General features: G+C 35.6%; 1 protein-coding gene across 3 annotated transcripts in view; it reads left to right on the top strand.

Moving 5' to 3' along the window:
- Positions 1 to 21196, top strand: part of MND1 (meiotic nuclear divisions 1) — a 59914-nt gene that overhangs the window by 22593 nt on the left and 16125 nt on the right. For all 3 annotated transcript variants that reach the window (XM_072975411.1, XM_072975414.1, XM_072975423.1), the window contains exons 5-6: positions 17418 to 17492; positions 20202 to 20316. In XM_072975411.1, coding sequence (XP_072831512.1) covers positions 17418 to 17492; positions 20202 to 20316 — 190 coding nt within the window. The remainder of the gene's footprint in view (positions 1 to 17417; positions 17493 to 20201; positions 20317 to 21196) is intronic.

Here is a 21196-nt window from a genome sequence, read left to right as displayed (position 1 = left end):
ATAGTACGTGCTTCAGTTCTGTTGCAGTGTGCCGAGACCAGGGGTGTACAGAAGCAGAGAACGTGGGGGGCGGATCTTGAGTTGTTTTGTACTGCTCAGTTGTGTGTGAGGGATGAATGAGCAGGTGGATCCTGATCATGAGGGGCTCTGAGTATTTAAGCTGAAGAGTTTTGAGTAGGGAAGTGAGATGATCAGAGCCTTATTTTAGAAAGTGCTTCTTTTGGAGGATACATAGGAGTGTGCCCTGTGACACTGCCCAGCTAGTGGCTGTCCCAGGCCCACTCTGCTCCAGGTAACAGAGGCAAGAGTGCTTCTTTGCACCTCCTCTGCTGCCTCCCAGGGTTCTAGACAGGAAGTGATAGATTGTCTGTGTTCCTGTATCCTCCAGATTTCCTAGGGGCTCTGTAGTTGCACTCCTGTTTCTGTAGTTGTAACCAGTCTCATCATGTACTGGAGAGGGAAGATCGGGGCTCGTATCAGAAACCCTCAGCAGTATTCAATGTTCTTCCTTTCTTCCCTGCCTCTCCTATCTTCAAGTTGTCATTTGGAGAAGGCGGTACGGGACTGGTTCTGGCTGGTCCTGTATTTTTCTGACTTGAACCTAGACTTTGATTTTTGAAACAACAAAAAGAAGAAAATTGTCATGATTCTTCTTTGGCTGTCATTGAAGTTGGTTCATGCTCTATTAGAGCACTTGTCACACTTGTCATTTATACATCTCCCTCTTGTGTTAGGCCTGAGTGTCTCAAACTAAGAGCCATATCTTCAACTATCTCTCCCCCAAACCTAATATTAATCCTGATAGAAAGTAGGCATTTAACCCTTTAAACAAACGAATGAACACATCAGACAGCTGACCAGCTACTGAACTGTGTTCTGGTCATCCTGAAAGTTTTATAAGATGTTTGGTAAAGATTGCTTTTGTCTACAAATAGTAGAATATCTGACTAAGAGTGGCTTAAATAAATGGAAGTTAATTTTTCTCACAAAGTCTTGAAGTGGGTCTCCATTAATGTTGATCAATGTCTCGGCATCTTTGTGGTCCTCTTGGTCTTTCCTTCATGGTCATGGGGTGGCTGGCACAGCTCCTCGTATCATATCCGAAGCAGAATATGGAAGAGGGGAAAGGGAAGTGGTTGGAATGTCTGTCTCTCTTAGCAGGAGAACAAAAGCTTTCCCACAGCTGTCCAACAGACTTTTCCTTAAATCTGTAGCGGAAGCTGGGAGTGGGAATGGGTAAGGGAGGAAGGAGGTTGGAAATGGCTTAGATGAGTTAGTTAACCAGAAGGATTGACACAGGCATAGTGTTATAAATAGGACGTTATTTTATGAGAATGTAAAGTTCTGTAACTGCAGCACAATTGATCAGACAATAGTGTTCGATGGTAATGTGGTCTGTTCTCTGTGAGTACATGGATTATACAGAAAATACTCTGCTTTACCTCTGATTCCCCCCACCCCTTGGTTGCAGGGGTATTACAGGGCATCAACAAAATAATATTTGTGCTTTGATTTTTCCTTGAAATATGGAAATACTTGGCCAATTTCTTACTTGTATAATCTTTTTTTTTTTTTGCTATTTTTGCTGTACAGGGACATTTTCACTGGTATGTATTCATACTTCTATCGATATTGTCTGCTAAGGATTTTCTTTAAATGCCAGAGGTTGTTATTTATTTAATAAATTTTTGTTTCTGCATTGAAAGGTTCTTCTTGATCAAAGATACCATTTTACTCTAATACTTTCTTTCAAAGTGGTAATCTTAGCTAAGTATATGCTGTATAACTCAAAATGTAGTTTTTTTATTTTCTTGAGGATGCCTCTCTTGAAATTGTTCCAGACATTGTTCGTTAGTATTTAAAATGTTGACAAATTTAATATATTAGTATGATGCCCAAAGGGGCAAGAATTCTCAGTGAAAAACAGGCTTTGCTATCCAGATGAGCTGGATTAAACAAGCAACATTGCCACTTACTGCCTGGTCAAACTACCTAATCTTTCTGGATCTCAGTTTCTTAATCTGTGAAATGGCAGTGTCAGAACTTCCAGTGAGCTCATGTATGGACTGCATCCTCTGCAGGCCTGGCTTGCTGGAGACTTAGTTCATAGCAGGTGAGGGACTCTTGACAGTGGACAATGCAGGGAGAATGTGTGGCTTGTTCACTTGTAGTTTGTTGCTCGTCATCGTTTTTATATATATGAAGGAAGAAAAAAGAAAGTGAAGAATGTGACAAAAAGTTTTCAGAGTGACATTATTTGCTATTTTAGTTAGCATTGTCATGTTCAGTTTGTTAAAATGTTAGCTTTGTAGAAGATAGTGCAACTTACTCTCTCTCAAAAAAAAAATTATATTACCTCTCTGTTGTCGAAGCCCCATATCCCTTCGTTCATGAGAGAGGAATAATTCCATTGTTTTCCTGCAGTAAGCCAGAGGGTCATCACCTCATGACATAATCACATTAGAAACTTCCATAATTACACTTAACTGAAGTTCCAAATGGACTTTTCTTAGGAAATAAACCCTGAGAAGCAATGTACCAAAATCAAGCCAGTTTTTCCCAGTGGAAATTCTATCTATCATTATTGTATTAGATATAATCTCATCAGACAATTTTCAATAAGGGTTAAAAGTCACTGCTAGACATTTTAATAATTCCATTCTTGATTTATAATTTTTAGTATCTCTTCCAGATAAGAAGGAACTTTTATTTTTGTAGCATTTGATATCTTCAAGTTCACATCTATATCAAAAAGGTAAATAGTTGGCAGCTTTTCATTTCTCCTCTTTAATAAGCTCCTTTATATTTTCAGTTCTTAAGTAAACTTCCAAGTTCTTTTAGAAGTTTAAATATTGCATTCTACTTGATGGGAAAGATTGAAAACATTAGGTCTTAGCTTTTCAGACTTTTGCAAGTCTGTGTTTTCCGTTGGCTTCCTACTTATCAGCTTTCTCTTCCTCTCCTTGATTTTTCCAGTATCTGAATTTGAAATTTCCTCCAATACTCACAGTGCTGAGAAAGCATCACCACACTTTTGGCAGACTCTCATTTTCTGTCTGTCACTGTGTTTCGTCTGTTTATTTTTTGAGATTCTACTGTGGGCCAGGCACTGCTCAGGGGACTTGGGACATGTGTCAGTGAGCAAAACAGACAAAGATCCTTGCCTTTGTGGAGCTCACATTCTAGAAGAGGGAGAAATCTATAAATAAAAATAGATTTAAAATAAGAAAGAGTAAACCTTCTTCAGAAAGTGGGATTTGAGAGGAGAAGGGATTAACCTTGTGAATATCTTGAGAAATATCCCAGAGAGGGACAGAGAAAACAGCCAACATAAAGGCCTTAAAATACCAGCATAGTTTAAGAAACATCAAAGAGGCCAGTGTGGCTAGAGTAAGTATAAATGAAGTGGAGTAAGAGAACTTAGATCAGAGAGATAAAGGGAGAAGGTGGCCCAGCAATGTCAGGCCATCCATAATATCACATGGTTTTTATCCTGAGTGAAATGGGGAGCCATTCAGCAAATTCCTGTGGTGCGGCACCATGCAAGGTGCTGGAAATGTAAAGATTAAGGCATAGCCATGTCCTCAGTGAATTCGTATTTTAGATCAAAGACTAGACCATAAGTAAACTGTATGATATTAATTAACACGTGTTCAGTAAAAGAGAAATGAGCGGGCACTGTTATGGAATGGAGGAGAGGGAGCGAACTTTCAGTGAGTTTATGATGCCACTGCCTGTTTCTTCTCCTGAATTTCAGTACTTTAGGTGCCCTGCGTACTGCTTTCAGTGCCGTTCTTCTGTCTTGCTCTCTCTTCGTAACCTCTTCCTTCTGCCAGTTTTGATAAGGTTAGCTGGGTCTTTGAGCTATTTACTCTTGATAATTAATATTTCTCTGACCATTCGACTTTCCTTTACTGCTGTTTTCTACTCTCCACTCTCATGTCCTTCAAGACTCATTCTAAAGAATGTTTTCTTCTCCAAACTTACTTCCTTAGGGAGCAGTTCTAATCGGTATAACCAGTATCTGAGTAGGATCTAGAGCTGTAAAAGGAATTTCATATCCTTTCCAGACACTTAACTGAATACGTCTAAGTATATAGAAAATGGAGATCATCCTGAGGTCTGTCACTTTCATGGTTTTGCCATCTTCACATTGGAAGATTAACACTCGTTCTTTCTATGTTGTATGTAATGCATCACTAATTATTGTCAGTTGTCCTTAGTTATGTTTCTTAACTTGCCTCATTTTCATTCCTGTAATAACCCTAGTCTGGTGTTTCCCAAACTATTATCTCAGCTCTGTTTCAGATTCATGACTCTGTTACTTCATTCGTATTGTACTTGATTTCATTTTACTGACTCTACTCCCAAAGCTGTACATTTCATCCTCATGACATTTATTTTGCAACTGGAAGTTTGTACCTCTTCATTTCTCTTACCTATTTCACTCATCCCTCACCCCGACCCCTCTGGCAGTTACCTCTTCTCTGTATCTGTGACTCTGTTTCTGTTTTGTTATGTTTATTTGTTGTTTTGTTTTTTAGATTCCATATATAAGTGAAATTATATGGTATTTCTCTGTCTGACTTATTTCCTTTAGCATAATACCATCTAGGTCCATCCATGTCATCACAAATGGCAAGGTTTTCTTTTTATGGCCAAGTAATACTCCATTGTATATGTATACCACATCTTCTTTATCCATTCATCTATTGATGGGCACTTTGGTTGCTTCCATATCTTGGCTGTTGCGAATAATGCTGCAGTGAACATAGGGGTGCATATATCTTTGAATTTGTGATATTGTTTTCTTTGGAAAAATACCCAGAAGTGAAATCGCTAGATCATATGGTAGGTTTGTTTTGTTTGTTTTTTGAGGACACTCCATACCATTTTCCATAGTCGCTGCACCAATTTATATTCCTATCAGCAGTTCACGAGGGTTTTCTTTTCTCCACATCCTTGCCAACACTTATTTCTTTTCTTTTTGGTGATAGCCATTCTGACAGGTGTGATACTGTATTTTGATTTGCATTTCTCTGATGATTAGTGATGTTAAGCATCTTTCCACGTGTCTATTCGTTATCTGTATATCTAATTTGAAAAAATGCCTATTCAGATTCTCTGCCCATTTTTTGTTTTTTGATGTTGAATTGTGTGAGTTCTTTTTATATGTTGGATATTAACCCCTTATCACATATATCGTTTGCAAATATCTTGTCCCATTCAGTAGGTTGCTTTTTCATTTTCTCGATAGTTTCCTTCAATGTGTAAAAGCTTTTTAGTTTGATTTAGTCTCATTTGTTTATTTTTGCTTTTATTTCCCTTGCCTGAGGAGACATATAAAAAATATCGTGAGGATCAGTGTCAAAGAGCACATTGCCAGTGTTTCTTCTAGGGGCTTTATAGTATCAGATCTTACATCTACATCTAAGTCTTTAATCCGTTTGAGTTTATTTTTTACATGGTGTGAGAAAGTCCAGTTTGATTCTTTTGCATGTAGCTATCTGGTTTCCCCAGCACCATTTATTAAAGAGATTGTCTTTTCTCCATTGTATATTCTTGCCTCCTTGGTCATAGATTAATTGACTATAAGTGTGTTGGTTTATTTCTGGACTCTTTATTCTGTTCCATTGAGCTAAGTGTCTGTTTTTGTGCTAATACCATGCTATTTTGATAACTGTAGCTTTGTAATATAGCTTGAAATCAGCAGGTGTGATAACCTCTAGCTTTGTTCTTCTTTCTCAAGATTGTATTGTCTGTTCAGAATCTTCTGTGTTTCCATACAAATTTTAGAATTATTTGTTCTAGTTCTGTGAAAATTGCCATTGGTATTTTGATAGTCTTTGGATTAAATCTGTAGATTGCCTTGGGTAGAATGGTCATTTTAACAAAATTAATTCTTTCAGTTCTTTCAATCAAGCAGTTATATCTTTACGTCATCTTCATTTTCTTTCTTCAGTATCTTACAGTTCTCCAAGTACAGGGCTTTACCTCCTTGGTTAGATTTATTCCTAGGTGTTTTACATTTTTTGATGCAACTGTAAATGGTATTGTTCTCTCAATTTCTCTTTTTGATAGTTCATTGTTTGTGCATAGGAACGCAACAGATTTCTTTATATTAATTTTGCAATTCTGCTGAATTGTTTTATTAGTCTAGTAGTTTTTTGGTGGAGTCTTTGGAATTTCCTATATATTGTATCATGTCGACTTTTAAACTGTGACAGCTTTACTTCTTCCTTTCCAATTTGGATTCCTTTTATTTCTTTTTCTAGTCTAATTGTTGTGGCTAGAACTTATAGTACTATGTTGAGTTGTGAGAGTGGCATTGTTGTCTTCTTCCTGATCTTGGAGGAAATGCTTTCAGCTTTTCACCACTGAGTATAATGTTGGCAGTAGGTTTGTCATATATGGCCTACATTATGTTGAGGTATGTTCCCTTTTTAATTTCTGAATTTATTTGAGTCCTCTCTCTTTTTTTTTTTGATGGATCTGGCTAAAAGTTTATCGTTTTTGTTTATCTTTTCAGTAAACCAGCTCTTAGTTTTATTGATCTTTTCTATTGTTTGTTTGGGTTTTTTTTTTTTTTTTGTCTATTTTATTTCTGTCCCCACCCCATTGCATTTTTAATCATTTTTCTCATTTTTTTAACCAGCAATATATTTGACAGCAAAAAGAGCTTTTCAGAGTTGATGTGAATTAACTAGTGCTAACATACTTAGTTGATACAAATCTAGGCCTTAAAATCTCTTCTAGGCCTTCAATCTCTCTAATTGTAAAGAAAGTTTGGTTTATTCTTTCCATTCAAGTCTCCTTTTTGAAGATTTGCCATTTAGAAGAACTATCACTCATGAGATTTTTAGCTAGCTTTTGCAGCCTCATCTTAATTAAATATGTGTTTTCTGTTAAAATGTTTGAAACAGGGGAGGAAAGAACTCAAATCCAGGCAACCACCTTCGCCGTACTAAGGATCTCCAGATGAACGAGGGTCCAAGTCCTTATATCCTCAGCTCATTTCCCTTCTTGCTCTGCACATTCCTCCTGGGAGGCCTCACCTACTCCTGTGGCTTCCGTTGCCACCTGTATACTTTTGACTCCCCACTTTTCATCTCCTGCCTGTACCTCTGCCCTGAACTCCACACCTGTGTATTCAGCTACTAACTGGACATCTCTTGAACAGCTAGCAGGCAACTCACATTCAGTATGTTCAAAATTCTTTACTCAAGACTGCTCCTCTGAGTTGTAGACTCTGAAACTACTATCCACTTAGTCACCCAAACCAAAAACCTGGTAGTTATCTTGGATTTTTTTCCTCTCCCTTTTCTCCCCATCCAGTAGGTTCTGAACTCTGTTGATTCTACGTGCTGATACCTCTCAAATCACTCCCGTCCTGTCCATCCTCACTGCCACTGTCTGGGCTTAGACTCTCATGACCTCTGGCCCAGAATTTTGAATTAATGTCTTTACTGGTCTCCCTGTCTCCAGCTTTCACTTTCTTTCATCTGCTGTAGTAGTTTTTTGTTTTTTTTTTTTTTAATTCCCTTTGGATGGTTTCCCATTCCTGAATAACAAATCCAGATTCCTCAGCCTGACATTAAGGCTCTCTGTAATCTACCTCCTGCCACTGGCCAGCCTAATAACCTGCTCTTACCCCTTCTCCAACCCTAGCACCCGTTAAACCAAATTGTTTACAGCTTCCTGAATGCTACTTATTTTATATCTTGCATTTTTACATGCTGCACCGGACTGGCTCTTTTCACTTGTTTAACTAACAAACTCCAGCCTGTCCATTAACCAGAGATATTTATTAAGACCCACCTCAGAAATCTTTTCTTCTGGGAAGTTTTTATCCCCTCAGCAAAGCTGAGTACTTCTTTGTGCCTTGACTATCTTACATGTGTTTCTTATAGGGTGAAGTCTTTACGTGTCTTATGTCCACGGCCAGCATTCTGAGAGCAGGCATATCTTAACCATGTTTTATCCCCAGCATGGAATGCAGTTACTGAGACACACAGAGACATAATAACTGTTAGTGAATGAATACATAGATCAGTACAGCACTGCCTAGTTTTGGTCCTAACTATTGTCTACTTGGTCTAGGAGCCTTCCTCCCTGGCCCGTACCTTTTCTTTTCCTTCTAGTCCACAATATAGAGCAACACAGATGATTTCCATTAAGTATTCATGTTTATAGGAATCTCGATTTTTAAAAATTCAGCCTCAGGAATATCATGTATAGGAATAATTAAGCATGAATTTTCAACTCCATTATTTCTTTTTACCATCACTTGAATTATATTTTGCTAGAGACTAGCTCGGCATTATCCAAAGTAATCCTGTGGAATGGATATATAATAGGTATTACTTGAAGAGGAGTTCTGTAATCAGAGGAATTTGGGGCTTTGGATTAACAAAGATAAACTACTTTGAGTTCTCAGAGCCTTTAATATGCCAGTATGCTTTGTGAATCTTTACTTGATTCTTTTTCTTGAGGGATTAATGTTCTATGGAACACACTTTGGGAAATGCTTCCCAACTTTATGGATTCTTTTCAGCAGACAAGACTGCTGTCTTAGACTACCTTCTTCTCCCCAAAATTGATATATATTCTTTGTTGAAACCTGAAATAATCTTGCCAGTCAGCAAACCACATCCCTTTCCAGCCACTGCTAGGGAACTTTCTCATCCAATATAAATTCTGCAGAGTAATAGGCATTAAATAAATATAAATATATATATATATATAAATTAATAAATTTTCCCTGAAAAGAAAAAAAAAACCACATCCCAATTTTCAAATATTGACATTTGCATTTTGCTATAACAAATTTAAAACTTACTCACTTTAGAACAAAAGAGTAGAGAAGAAAGTTAAATTGCTTGTAATTCTATGATTCAAAACTAATTACTGTTATTTGCAGATACTAGCTACTACATATAAAATAGATAAACAAAAAGACCCTACTGTATGGCACAGGGAACTATATTCATTATCTTGTAATAGCCTATAATGAAAAAGAATATGAAAAGGAATGTGTGTGTATATATATAATATTGTATGTGTATAACTAAGTCACTATGCTGTACACCAGGAATTAATACATTGTAAATCGACTATACTTCAATTAAAAAAACCAATTACTGTTGACATTTTGGTATACTTCCTTTCTTTTATTATATTATATTATTTTATTTCCTTTTCTTGTGTACATGAATCAGGATATCTTTCAGCCACAAATAACAGAAAAGTAGATCCAAATGGGCTTAAGTAATAGGGGTTTTTATCCTGTGTAGGAAGTTTGGAGGTGGGCTCTTTCAGAATTCACCACACATTGGTATCAGAGGTCTGGGCTGGCTTCTCTTCTTGACTTTCCCTTTTTAGATGCAAGTAGCTACCACAGCTACTATATCTTCCCATGACAATGTCCAAAGCAGGAATAATGATGGACTTTCTTCTTGTATACCTCTCTCTTTTTATCCAGGAGGGGAAATCCCAGAATGCCCCCCTTTCCCAAATAGGTTTCCCTTTATGTATAACCCTCATTGGCCAGGTCTGAGATACATGCTCATGCTGGAAGGTAGGACATCATAGTTTGCCCTCTTGGACTGGGAGGGGCCTATTCTCTCTGAGCACATTGCCCTCCCAATCTGAACAAAGTTGGAGTTCTGTTTACAAAGAAAGGCTTTAGATCACCTGAAGCTTTAGAGAGGCAATTAACAGGGCCTACAAAATTATATCTATATGCACTTGAAAGTCCAGGTCTTTTAAATTGAATGTTCTTACTACTTTTCTCCATCAGCTTGGATAATCAAGAATTAAATATGTTTGTTGAGGTTGAGTTAGTTAAAAATTGGGGGTGGGTGGTAGATGGAGGAAGTATATAAACAGGATTTTTGTTGGTAAATAATTTTAAATAATAAAAAATTGTAATAGGTAATATTACAACTTGAAACTTGCAGAAATTTTTACAGTAGAACCAAAGATTTCAATGATTTATTTTTTATATTTGTTTGTTTGTTTTGCTTTTGCGGTAGGTAGCTTTGGGCTAGGCTTCTGAACCTTCCCCCAGGAATTATTCTCCTTTGCTATTGGAGCTACTTGCTGGATGAATTTGAAAAGCCTTACTCTAGAGCTTTAGAATTCCCTCTCCCACTCCCAGAACATTCTTCTGTGCTTCATGTGGATTACAGATTTGTGACAGCCATTCTTCATTCACAACTCTCTTCTCCCCAGATCAACCAACCTGGAAAAGATTTTTTCCACGAAAACTGGACCTACAATTTTAATGTCATGCCACCAGGTGGTGGCAATGTCCAGGTCATATATATCCTTAGTTTCCCAGGATAGCCAGCCCTAATTTCATTTGGCTTGTTTTGCCCTCAAGAAGTGTATCAATATTTTATAGATTTTAATATTTCAGTATTCATAATGACTCTGGCTGTTTTATGTATTTAGAAGTTTCACGAAAATAGCCCTATAAGTTGGGTGCTTTTTTGGGTTTAAAGTATGGTTCTCACTTAACCAAAGGGCATGGCTCAAACTTTCAACCCTGCATTTCAACAGATTCAAATATTGGGCGTTGTTCGGGTTCCGTAGTGTTTATATTTATTTATAACCATAAATTTCCTGGTCTATAACTTCTTTAAAAATTGAGATTGAATGCAAAGAAACTTCAATTTAAATTTTTGTTAATTATTATAGCTTTTAAAGTTAAATACATTTTACCTTTTCAGTAATTTCTAACACTTGAACTTGCCACAGATCTTAGTTTGGTTGGCTACTCTCATCCAGATGTGTTATGTTGCTCTCTTTATTCTGCTAAAGCTGTTAAAGCTGTGGAAGAGAAGGCTTTCATTTGCTTTTTTAATCCTTTGAAATCCAAGTTCTCTTGAATCTATCCACTATAAGAGGCAGAAATACAGGAAAAAGATAAAAGCCTTTATAGGCAGGTACTTTATTCAGTTACTATTTCTGAGCACTCTTGTCTCTTTATGACTTTTTCTTTGGCTTTATATACTTAATGTGGAGTATATTATAACCTGGCCTGAAAAGAAATGTAAAACTTTAATTTAAATTAGTTACATTTAAGTTAAATAGATATTTGAGCTTAAGCTCTTTAACTGATGCTCCTTAGCAAGTAATTTGTTATATTTTAGATGGGTGGTTTCTAATGAAATAAAGTACTTAAACTGAGTAATTTACTGGATCAATACATTTTAAATAGTATTTAAGTAACATTTTTATTAGAAATTCAAATAGTGGACCATCTTAATTTCACAAGAAGTATTCAGATGTGTTAGGACTGAAATGTGAGCATGTCATTTCCCAGTGCTCTTGAAAGACAGTGGGAAAATAAATGATTCAGCAGTTTCACTCCTTGAGATCTACCCAGATGGGTGGAAAACATGCATACAAATGTTTATAACAGCTTTATTCATAATTGCCAAAACTTTGGAAACAACCAAGATGTCCTTCAGTAGGTATATACATAAACTGTGGTACATTTAGACAGTGGAATATTATTCAGTGATTAAAAGAAATAAGGTATCAAGCCATGAAAATACATGGAGGAACCTTAAATGCATTTTACTAAATGAAAGGAGCCAGTCTGAAAAGGTTACACAATGTATGATTCCAACTATATGACATTTTAGAAAGGCAAAACTATATAGACAGTGGTTGCCAGAGGCTGTGGAGAGGAAGCAGGGATGAATAGGCAGAGCACAGATGTTTAGGACAGTGAAGACACTCAGTGTGATAGGGTAATAATGAAGGCATGTCATTACACATTTGTTCAACCCATTGAATGTACACCACCAAAGGTGAGCCCTAATGTAAACTATAGACTTTGGGTGATAATGATGTGTCAGTGTAGGTTCATCAGTTGTAACAAATGTACCACTCTGGAGGGGATTTTGTTTATGGGAGAGCCTGTGTGTATGTTGGGACAGGGGTTATATGGGAACTCTCTATAATTTCCACTCAATTTTGCTGTGAACCTAAAACTGCTCTAAAAAAATAAAATCTATTTTTAAAAAGTGAAGTAGACTATAGAAAATATATTGACATGAAACATAAAGGATAATCCCCTGTGTGTTTTGACATGTTCTCCACATTGACCTATACTTGAATATTAAGCAAAAGAATTGGGACAAGAAAGATGCCCACTAGACTTTACAGGGGTCCCCCCCACCCCGGAGAGGGTAGTGGGGGTGGTGTAGAAGTGGAGAGCGAGGGAGCTTTAGTTTAAATACTTGTGCATTGTTTGAGTCTTTTAAAATAAAAATATTCATTTTGGTCTCTTGAAAATACATTCATATATTTCTTATAATGGGAAAAGAATTTTTTCTTCCAGTTTTATTGAGATATAACTGACAGCACTGTATAAATTTAAGGTGTGCAGCATAATAATCTGATTTACATACATCATGAAGTGATTACTACAGTAAGTTTAGTGAACATCTATTATCTCATGTAGATACAAAATAAAAGAAATAGAAAAAAAAAATTTTCTCGTGATGAGAACTCTTAGGATTTACTGTCCTAACAACTTTCATAGATAATATACAGCAGCATTAATTATATTTATCATGTTGTGTATTACATCCCTAGTACTTATTTATCTTATAACTGGAAATTTGTACTTTTTGACTGCCTTCATCCAATACCCCCACCCTACCCCCTGCTGTGGCCATCTCTGATAACCACAAATTTGATCTTTTTCTGAGTTATTATGCATTGCTAGTTCCTGTTATACAACATAGTGATTCTATGTTTCTGTACATTTCAGACTGATCACCATGGTTAGTCGTCTAGTTACGATATATCACCATACAGAGATATTACATAGCTATTGACTATATTCCCCACACTGTACATGTCATACCCATGACTCATTTATTTTGCAAATGAAAACTTGTACCTCTTAATCGTCACCTATTTCTTTCTTCTTCTTACCCCCTTCCCCGGGAAAAGCATTTAAAAAATAATAGTTATGTATGCTTTTAATATGGAAAATTTACAAGTATGTTTCACAATACAGAGATAACCATTTTTTAAATTTTGTGCATTTTCTTGCAGTTTTTTGGGGGTTTTGGTCATAGATAAGCTCTCAAGTGTATTCACAGTTTTGTTTCCAGCTTTTTAAAAACCCTGTTCTATATCTGTGTCATTGAAAGTTTTCTTAAATGTTTCCTTTGGTTACATAATTATAACCTATCTATTACCATGAAATAATGATTTACCATTTCTCTATTGTTAAGACAATTGTACAGCTCCCATCTTTATGTAAATACATCTTTATAGTGTTCTTTGTTTCCCTGTGATCTATTCCTAAATGAAATATCACCCTAAAAAATAAATTTTATATGAAAACGAATATATATATGTATGTGCATGGCTGGGACATTGTGCTGTACACCAGACACATTGTAATTGACTGTACTTCAATAAAAAATAATAAATTTTAAAATTGTACTACACTAATATAAACTATACTTTTTAAATGTATAAAATCTTAAGTTATACTACCTCTAGCTCTCTTTTTTTTTTTTTTTTCTTTTAAGGGAAAACAAGACATAGAACCTTTTTTACCCTGTAACGTGTTGTACATGAATTTTGTTCAAGCAGTAGACTGATCTGGTTTCTCTTGCTCTTTTCCCCATTCTTTGTTTCTTGACATTCTTTCGCATCTATGAAAACTTCTGTATTTCCTCCTTACTGCTTTGAAATTTTTTTATTTCTAAAAGGGAGCCAATCAGATTTCCAGTGCAACCAGCTTGAATCAATCTTTCTGTTCCTCTTATGAATAGACAGTTCCTCCAGGCAGTGAATTAGCCCTTTAGAAAACATTGGCATTATGTTTCTGAACCCTGAGTGTCTGTATAGGTGGTCTGGAATGCATTAAAGAGAAGCATTGTGTCAGAAACTCAAGTCTAAAGATGAAATCCTGTTCTTTCTAATTGTAAGTTATTTTTGTTCTTGCTGGTGCTGCTGTTTTTTCTGAGTTACAGAATCTTAAAAATTATTATTTGCTTTAGGGAAAGTTGGAAATGGATTTCCAGTATATAGGTGGTTCTTGTTTTATGTTATACAAATGTGTCAAGAGAGTTTTCTCTTTAAAGGAGTCCTATGGTGAATCCTCTTTGATTATAGAGTATCACTGTGTTTTCTCCTTTTGTAAGTGTGGACTTTGTATTTCTTTCAGTGACGGAAATATTGAGATGTTTTGTTTCTAGTTCAGGCTACGATATTTAGCAGTACTTCATTTTTGCTGATGAACTAGTAATAGTCTCCCATATATTAATACCTTGTGTGTTTTACTTGGGTTCTCTACTGCAAGAAAACAGGTTTTTGTTTAGGTCACTAGTTCTCAAAAGTGTGATGCCCCCAACCAGGAGCATCAGCATCACATCACCTGGGAGTGTGTTAAAAATGCAAATTACTAGGCTCTACCCCAGACCTCTACTATTCAAAAACTGGGAGGTGGAGCCCAGCAACCTATATTTAACAAGCTCTTCGGGTGCTTCTGCTATGTTCTGAAGTTTAGAACTACTGGTTTAGGTAATATCTACAGAGTGGCTTAAAATCTCAGCTCTTAGTCATCTGAGTTCTGGATTTGGTTTAATTCCAAGGTGTGTGTTAGGAACTATAGCAATGTTGCTTCTAAGAGATGTGTAGATGAAAAACTGATAGCAGGGGCTGCCTCACAAGAGCTGCTGCCATTGTTCCCAGGAGTTAAGATTTTAAGAACTAAACAGAGCCAAGAATCCTTCACTATTGAGTTGAACCAAATTGTTTCAGTACCTAGGATGATTGGCAGAAGCTTCTCATTTAATAACATCATTTAGATTGTGCTTCCCTCCATTACCAAGATACTTAAAATGACAAATCATGAAATCACATTTAAATTACATAAGATTATTTTCAGAGTTAAGGAATTCCTAAATTAGCTCTCTTTCAAATGCTTTTAAGTTGTAAATAACTACAAGCAGACATACAATACCTTGGAGATACTTCATTAATATAATTAAGATATATGTTCATTAATTATTGGATTATTTTTATGTAATTCTTCATTTTGAGGGTAACATCTGCCTGTCTGGTTATTTTTAAAACATTTTTAATAGGAAAATGTTACGCTAATAAGTATGTGTATTTTTTCTTTGGAAAATTTTCTACTCCTGAATTTAGATGTTACATACATTTATTAATTATTTCAGGTGGGTTTGTCAGGGTGGAATACTAACCTTTTAAACAAGGTGTTATTTTATAAATGAGAGCCTTTGTTTTAAAGAACTAGATCCCCTTGCTAAATTTAGGGCTTTATAGCTTACTTTGGCTCTTAAATCTACAGCAGATTTTTGTTTTTTCAACTTCGGAAGATACTCTCAAGAAGAGGTATAACTGGTTTGGTGTGGTGTCTTCTTGGCATCACAGATGGATCTTGTTCGTGCTCTGGGTTAGAATCAGGAACTAGAGAATCATTAAAGGAAAACCTACCTTTATGTATATTGAGAAGTGGAAGGTTTTTTAAAGTCAGGGTAAATCTACCAACTTTCTGAAGGTACTGTTTGTGGTTTTTAAGCGAAAACGGGTATCTAAATATTATTCACCCTCTACATATAATAAGGCCATATTCTGAAAGGTTAGTTTCTTAGAATCAGACAAAAGAAATTACTCATCCAATCATTAATGATTTTCTAAATGTTTCTAACTCAAGAATGAGGGAGGAGTTGAATATATTTTAAGAAACCCCTTACCCAATCAAGTGAGTCTGAAATTTCTAAAAAGACGTGGTGGAGAATTTAGTATTGGGAATTTCCTGTGATTATTTAGTCTGGGGCCCAAGTAAGATTAATACAATTAAGACAAGAAGCAATGTTATGAAATTAACAATCCTTTTTGGTGTGGGCTCAACCACGTACTAATGAATATTCTATTATCTGAGGTCTCCTTTTGCTGGTATTATTTAATCCATTTCCAATACAACTTACTACTTTCTAAGCTTAGTAAAATACTTAAAATGATCACTTTTAAGGTATGTAAAACATGAATAAAATCAACAGCTGGCTAGTAGATTTTTTTCTTTCTGAGAATTTAATATGCAATTCCTTATAAAGTACCTTATTTAAGAATAATCAGTGGTGCATTCATTTTTGACTGTGCTAGTGAAACAGGTCCCAATACCACCAGTCTATAAGAAACAGTCTAGGTGTTTCAAAGAGACTTAAGTCAGAGGTGAAAAGAAATTTAAAGAGAGAATTTATATAAAACAGGTATTTTTGAATTTTCGAATTAAAAATTTAAATAATACACTTCACGTTATTTGTGATGAAGGTGGGAAAACCTGATATATGAAGATTGTAGAAAAGGTTGAAAGCATATTACTCTTTTTTTTATATAGGATAGGAAGAAATACTTTTTTTTTAATTGAAGTAGAGTCAGTTGCAATGTATCAATTTCTGGTGTACAGCACAATGTCCCAGTCATGCATATAATATATATTCTTTCTCGTTAAAGACTATTACAAGATACTGAATATAGTTCCCTGTGCTGTACAAAAGAAACTTTTTTAAAATCTATTTTTATATATAGTAGCTAATATTTGCAAACCTCAAACTCCCAAATTTATCCCTTCCCACCCCCTTTCCCTCATAACCATAAGATTGTTTACCATGTCTGCAAGTCAGTGAGTTCATAGTGTCCTTTTTTTTCTTTCTTTTTTTTTTAGATTCCACATATGATTGATATCATATGGTATTTTTTTTTCTCTTTCTGGCTCCGCTTAGAATGATGATCTCTAGTTCCATCCATGTTGCTGCAAATGACATTATTTTATTTTTTATGGCTGAGTAGTATTCCATTCTATAACTATACCACAACTTCTTTATCCAGTCATCTGTCAATGGACATTTGGGCCACTTCCATGTCTTGGCTATTGTATATAGTGCTGCGGTGAATATTGGGGTGTGTGTATCTTTTTGAAGTAGAATTCTCTCCAGATGTGTATCCAGGAGTGGGATTGCTGGATCATATGGTAAGTCTGTTTTTTGTCTTTTGAGGAATCTCCATACTATTTTCCATAATGGCTGTACCAAGCTACATTCCCCTCAGCAGTGTAGGAGGATTCCCTTTTCTACACACCCTCTCCAGCATTTATCGTTCATGGACTTTTGAATGATGGCCATTCTGACTCATGTGAGGTGATATTAAACTTTTTTTTTTTCAGTCTGCCCTAATGATTTATGGTAGTTGGTTTTCTCCAATTTAGAGAAATTAGTTCCCAGTGTAGTCTTTGACTTTTTTGTTACATGGACTTGGGCTGAAGACGAATCTCATTCTGTCTTCTTGACTCGTAAACTTTATGTTAAGCAAATTTATCTTAGCAAGACATTTTATTTGTTTTAATTCTCTAGTTATCTGAGGGAAACCAAAAGCATGCAAACCTACAGAAAAGCATCGAGAAAGCTAAAATTGGCCGACATGAAACGGTAAGTTTGTATCTGTAGGTTCTTTAATCATGTCGATTCTAAATAGAAGAGTAAAGGCATAGAGCTTCCTGTGGGGAGGATGCTGCTTCTCCCAGAAGAGAAGTGAAGCTCAGCAAAGTATGTGAACATCTCACCTGGTAGTTCACTAGTGGTGAATCTAGATTTGTCATTATTGCTGTGTTGTGTTGTCTGGGCAGTATAGCAAAGAAGCATTAACCCTGGAGCCAGGCTGCCTGGGTTTGAACGTCTCCTAAACTCTTTCTTCTCAGTTTTCTCCGTTGTAAAGTGGGAAATAATAAAATCTACATCACTGAGTTACTGTGTGGATTGAACTAGCTAATATTTGGAAAGGACTTAGAAGAGAGCCTGGCACAAAGTCAGCCCTATATAAATGTTTATGTAAAATTTTAAGAGTCTTTTATTTTAAAGTCTTGGCTCAGAACAAATTGAAAACTATCATTATAGTATCCTTGTGTCCTCGTAATGTTTCTAAATTATTTAAATGAATATTGACCTACTAGTTTATTTCAAAAAGTGTAAATGTTCTCTGAAGTATTACATTAGGGTTTTTTAAAAAGTCACTTTACTTTCTAGTTTCAATTATCTAAAGTATGGATTTATGACTTGAAAAAAATGTTGAAGATCAACATGAACCACTAAGCATTTCAACTCAGCCTCTGCTTGTACCACTTGATTGTGAAAGAGACTCAAAAACCTGTCACATTGTAGAAAAGAATACATCACAGGTTTACATGCTTTATGCTTTTCAAAGTTGTTTTACATACAGTCTGCGTGAATAGTCAGCACGCTCAGAGATAGGAACTAGAGAATGGTAATTGCTGAAGAGGATTTAAGGGAAGGTAAGTTCTGGGCATAACCTTAAACTATTATGTTTCTTCTTCTGTGGACAGCAATTACCACTTCTTTATTTGGCAATAACTTGTAGAAGCACCTTCAACTAATGGTGACATATTCATGCCCAAAAGTAGTTAGTTAGCCAGTCTACTGAAGGTTACCCCATCCACTGTAACCACTGGAATGAGGACAAAAAGACACTGGCACACTTAGTTGGTGCCTGTAGCCATCAGAAGGGTAGAGTAGTTCAGAAAAGCTCCTGAGAGAGACAAACTCTTGTGTTCATCCTGAGTTCACTAGTCAGGAGTTTTCAGAAATATCTAAAAGATTTTTCCATCTGCTAGATATTATTCAAAGTGGTGATACTGCTGACAATGGTAATGAAGGAGAAGAAACAGCTAGCTTACATATTCTGCTTACTGTGAGCAAGGCAGGACTGTTCCAAACACATTTTCTATACTTATTGAATCCTGCCAACAGTCCAAGGAGGTAGCTCCTATTACTGTCTTCATTTCTACATTTGAGGAACTGAAAGCACAAAGAGGTTAAGTAATTTGGCAAAGATCTTGGTGCTGGTAACAGTCTAAGATGGCTCCCAACTCAGGGTATCTGGAGAGCTGTCATTGCATTCACACGGATGGCCACCCCTCTGCTTCTCCTGTCTCCGTTAGCTTCTCTCCACTCATTTGTCATTGTAGAATGTGTATAATTTCAGTGTTGATAGCAAATAATGACCGTCTTATATTGTAGTTATTTTTTAATTTCTTCTGTGCTGTGCTAATGTGGTATACTGTAATCATATTTATCTATTTCATTTAAATTTAAATTAAATACAATTAAATTCAGTTTCTCGGTAACAAAAGTCACAGTACATGTACTCAGTAGCCCCATGTAGTTGATGCTTCCTGCCTTTGAGAACACAGATCCAGAACATTTCTGTCACTGCAGAGTTCTGTTGGACTCGGCTACCTCAGAGCTGTGTGCATGCATTCTCTTGTATAAATGCCAACAAAAGGAGCTTTCTTCGCTTTGGAACTAAAGAGAACAGAGAAAGGCAAAAGTAGGAAAATACAAGTACAAAAATATAAGCTAGCAAGGAACCTTAAACAAGTCCGATCAGGCAGCTTGAACTCTGTTTGGTTTTGCCCCAGACTTATCCTATAATTCTGTACCATAACTTTTCCATTAGTTGATTTTTATATGGGCTTACGTTTCACACATATGAACTGAATACTGATAGCACTATGACTTCTACCTGTTAGAACTATGGCTAGAAATTTCAAATGGTATTTATTGGATCATTTTGTGTTTAAAAGCTTTATTCTGGTTTACCTTTAAAGGAACGTGATAAGGAGGTCACAAAACTACAACTCTGTTATTTCTGATATTTTAAAATATTTTTGAAGGTTAATCATCTTTGAAGGTTGGAAAATTATCTAGATGACTTTTAAGGAAAATTTTACAATGATTGATGTTGCCATAAAATATTACTTATATAATAATGGATGCAGTCTTGTGAAACTAAGGAGCAGTATTTTTTTTTTCCTAACTTGATGACAATCATCTTTGAGTTCATGCATAATCAGTAACCTCTTATCTATTTATGAGCATTCCATTCTACATAATAATTTCCATTCAGTTAGTCAACATATATATAAGGTGCTTGAGATTGCAGAGAAAAATGAGAATTGAGTTTGTTCTTGCACTGTGAATATATGTATGTATATAATATTGTCAAAAGCCTAATGCATATCAGTTATGAGAAATAAAATGAAAATGTTTATAAAACATGTAACTTTATAACATATGGCATTTTGTTTATCTTACTTGTACATAATATTATTTTGAATGCAGGAAGAGCGAACCATGCTAACAAAAGAACTTTCTTCACTTCGAGACCAAAGGGAACAGCTAAAAGCAGAAGTAGAAAAATACAGAGAATGTGACCCGCAAGTTGTGGAAGAAATACGTAAGTTTGTATTACACTTTGAGGGTTTTTAACTTTGCTAATGAAAGATACTTTATACTTCTAGTTCCCTGGTAACCATTCTCCATGTGAGAAAATAAAGCCCTTAATAGTATTAATATTGCATTAATATTTCCATTAAGGGGTCTTAATGTTAAAGCATTGAACAGTAACAACTTTGAAATTATAAGCATCTCAAGAACAAGGAAGGTCAGTGAGGTAGAAGGATAAAATCATAAAATATAAGCGTAGGAAACTGAGGAGTCAGAGAAGGAACTAAGTTGTCTTGATTCTAGGAAGAAACCCACCATTATCTTCCAAGAAAAGTGATATCAAAAAGGATGAGTTTACAAGTTGCAGAAAATTAGTCTGTGCATTGACTTGCCTTGTGAACACTCCAATGATATTCTTCCTTTTAAACCAGAGTCCCCAGAGCTTCATTTTTAATAATTTTTATATATTTATGTAAATACGGAATTTTGAATATTTGAAGAAATGATACAGTGTGTTATAAAGATACTACATTTAATTGCTTAGGGAAATATACATAACCTTTTTATATTTTTCTACCTTAGCCTCTCTTTTCATTTAGGAAATTTTACCCAGTGAAACTTTTAGAAAAATGACAGTATGTGATTGAAGGCTTTGAGAGAAAATGAAAATATTTGGTATTTTTAAATGAAGTTGAGAATCACATGGTATTCTTCACAATTAAAAAGATTTTAAGCAGTTCAGTTAGTGTTATCTACAGTTAATCTTAATTTTAGAGACAGGTCCTGCTCTGCACGACTGCAGGAGTCACCATTCAAGTCCTTGCGGTGCACAGCGGGGATAATATGTATCAGTCCTAGTTCAGCTGATTGCCCAGGGCAATTTTCAAAGC

This window comes from Vicugna pacos, chromosome 2 (genome assembly GCF_048564905.1).
Source record: "Vicugna pacos chromosome 2, VicPac4, whole genome shotgun sequence".
In the NCBI taxonomy this organism is placed as follows: domain Eukaryota; kingdom Metazoa; phylum Chordata; class Mammalia; order Artiodactyla; family Camelidae; genus Vicugna; species Vicugna pacos.
This window is presented reverse-complemented; position numbering and strand designations above follow the sequence as displayed.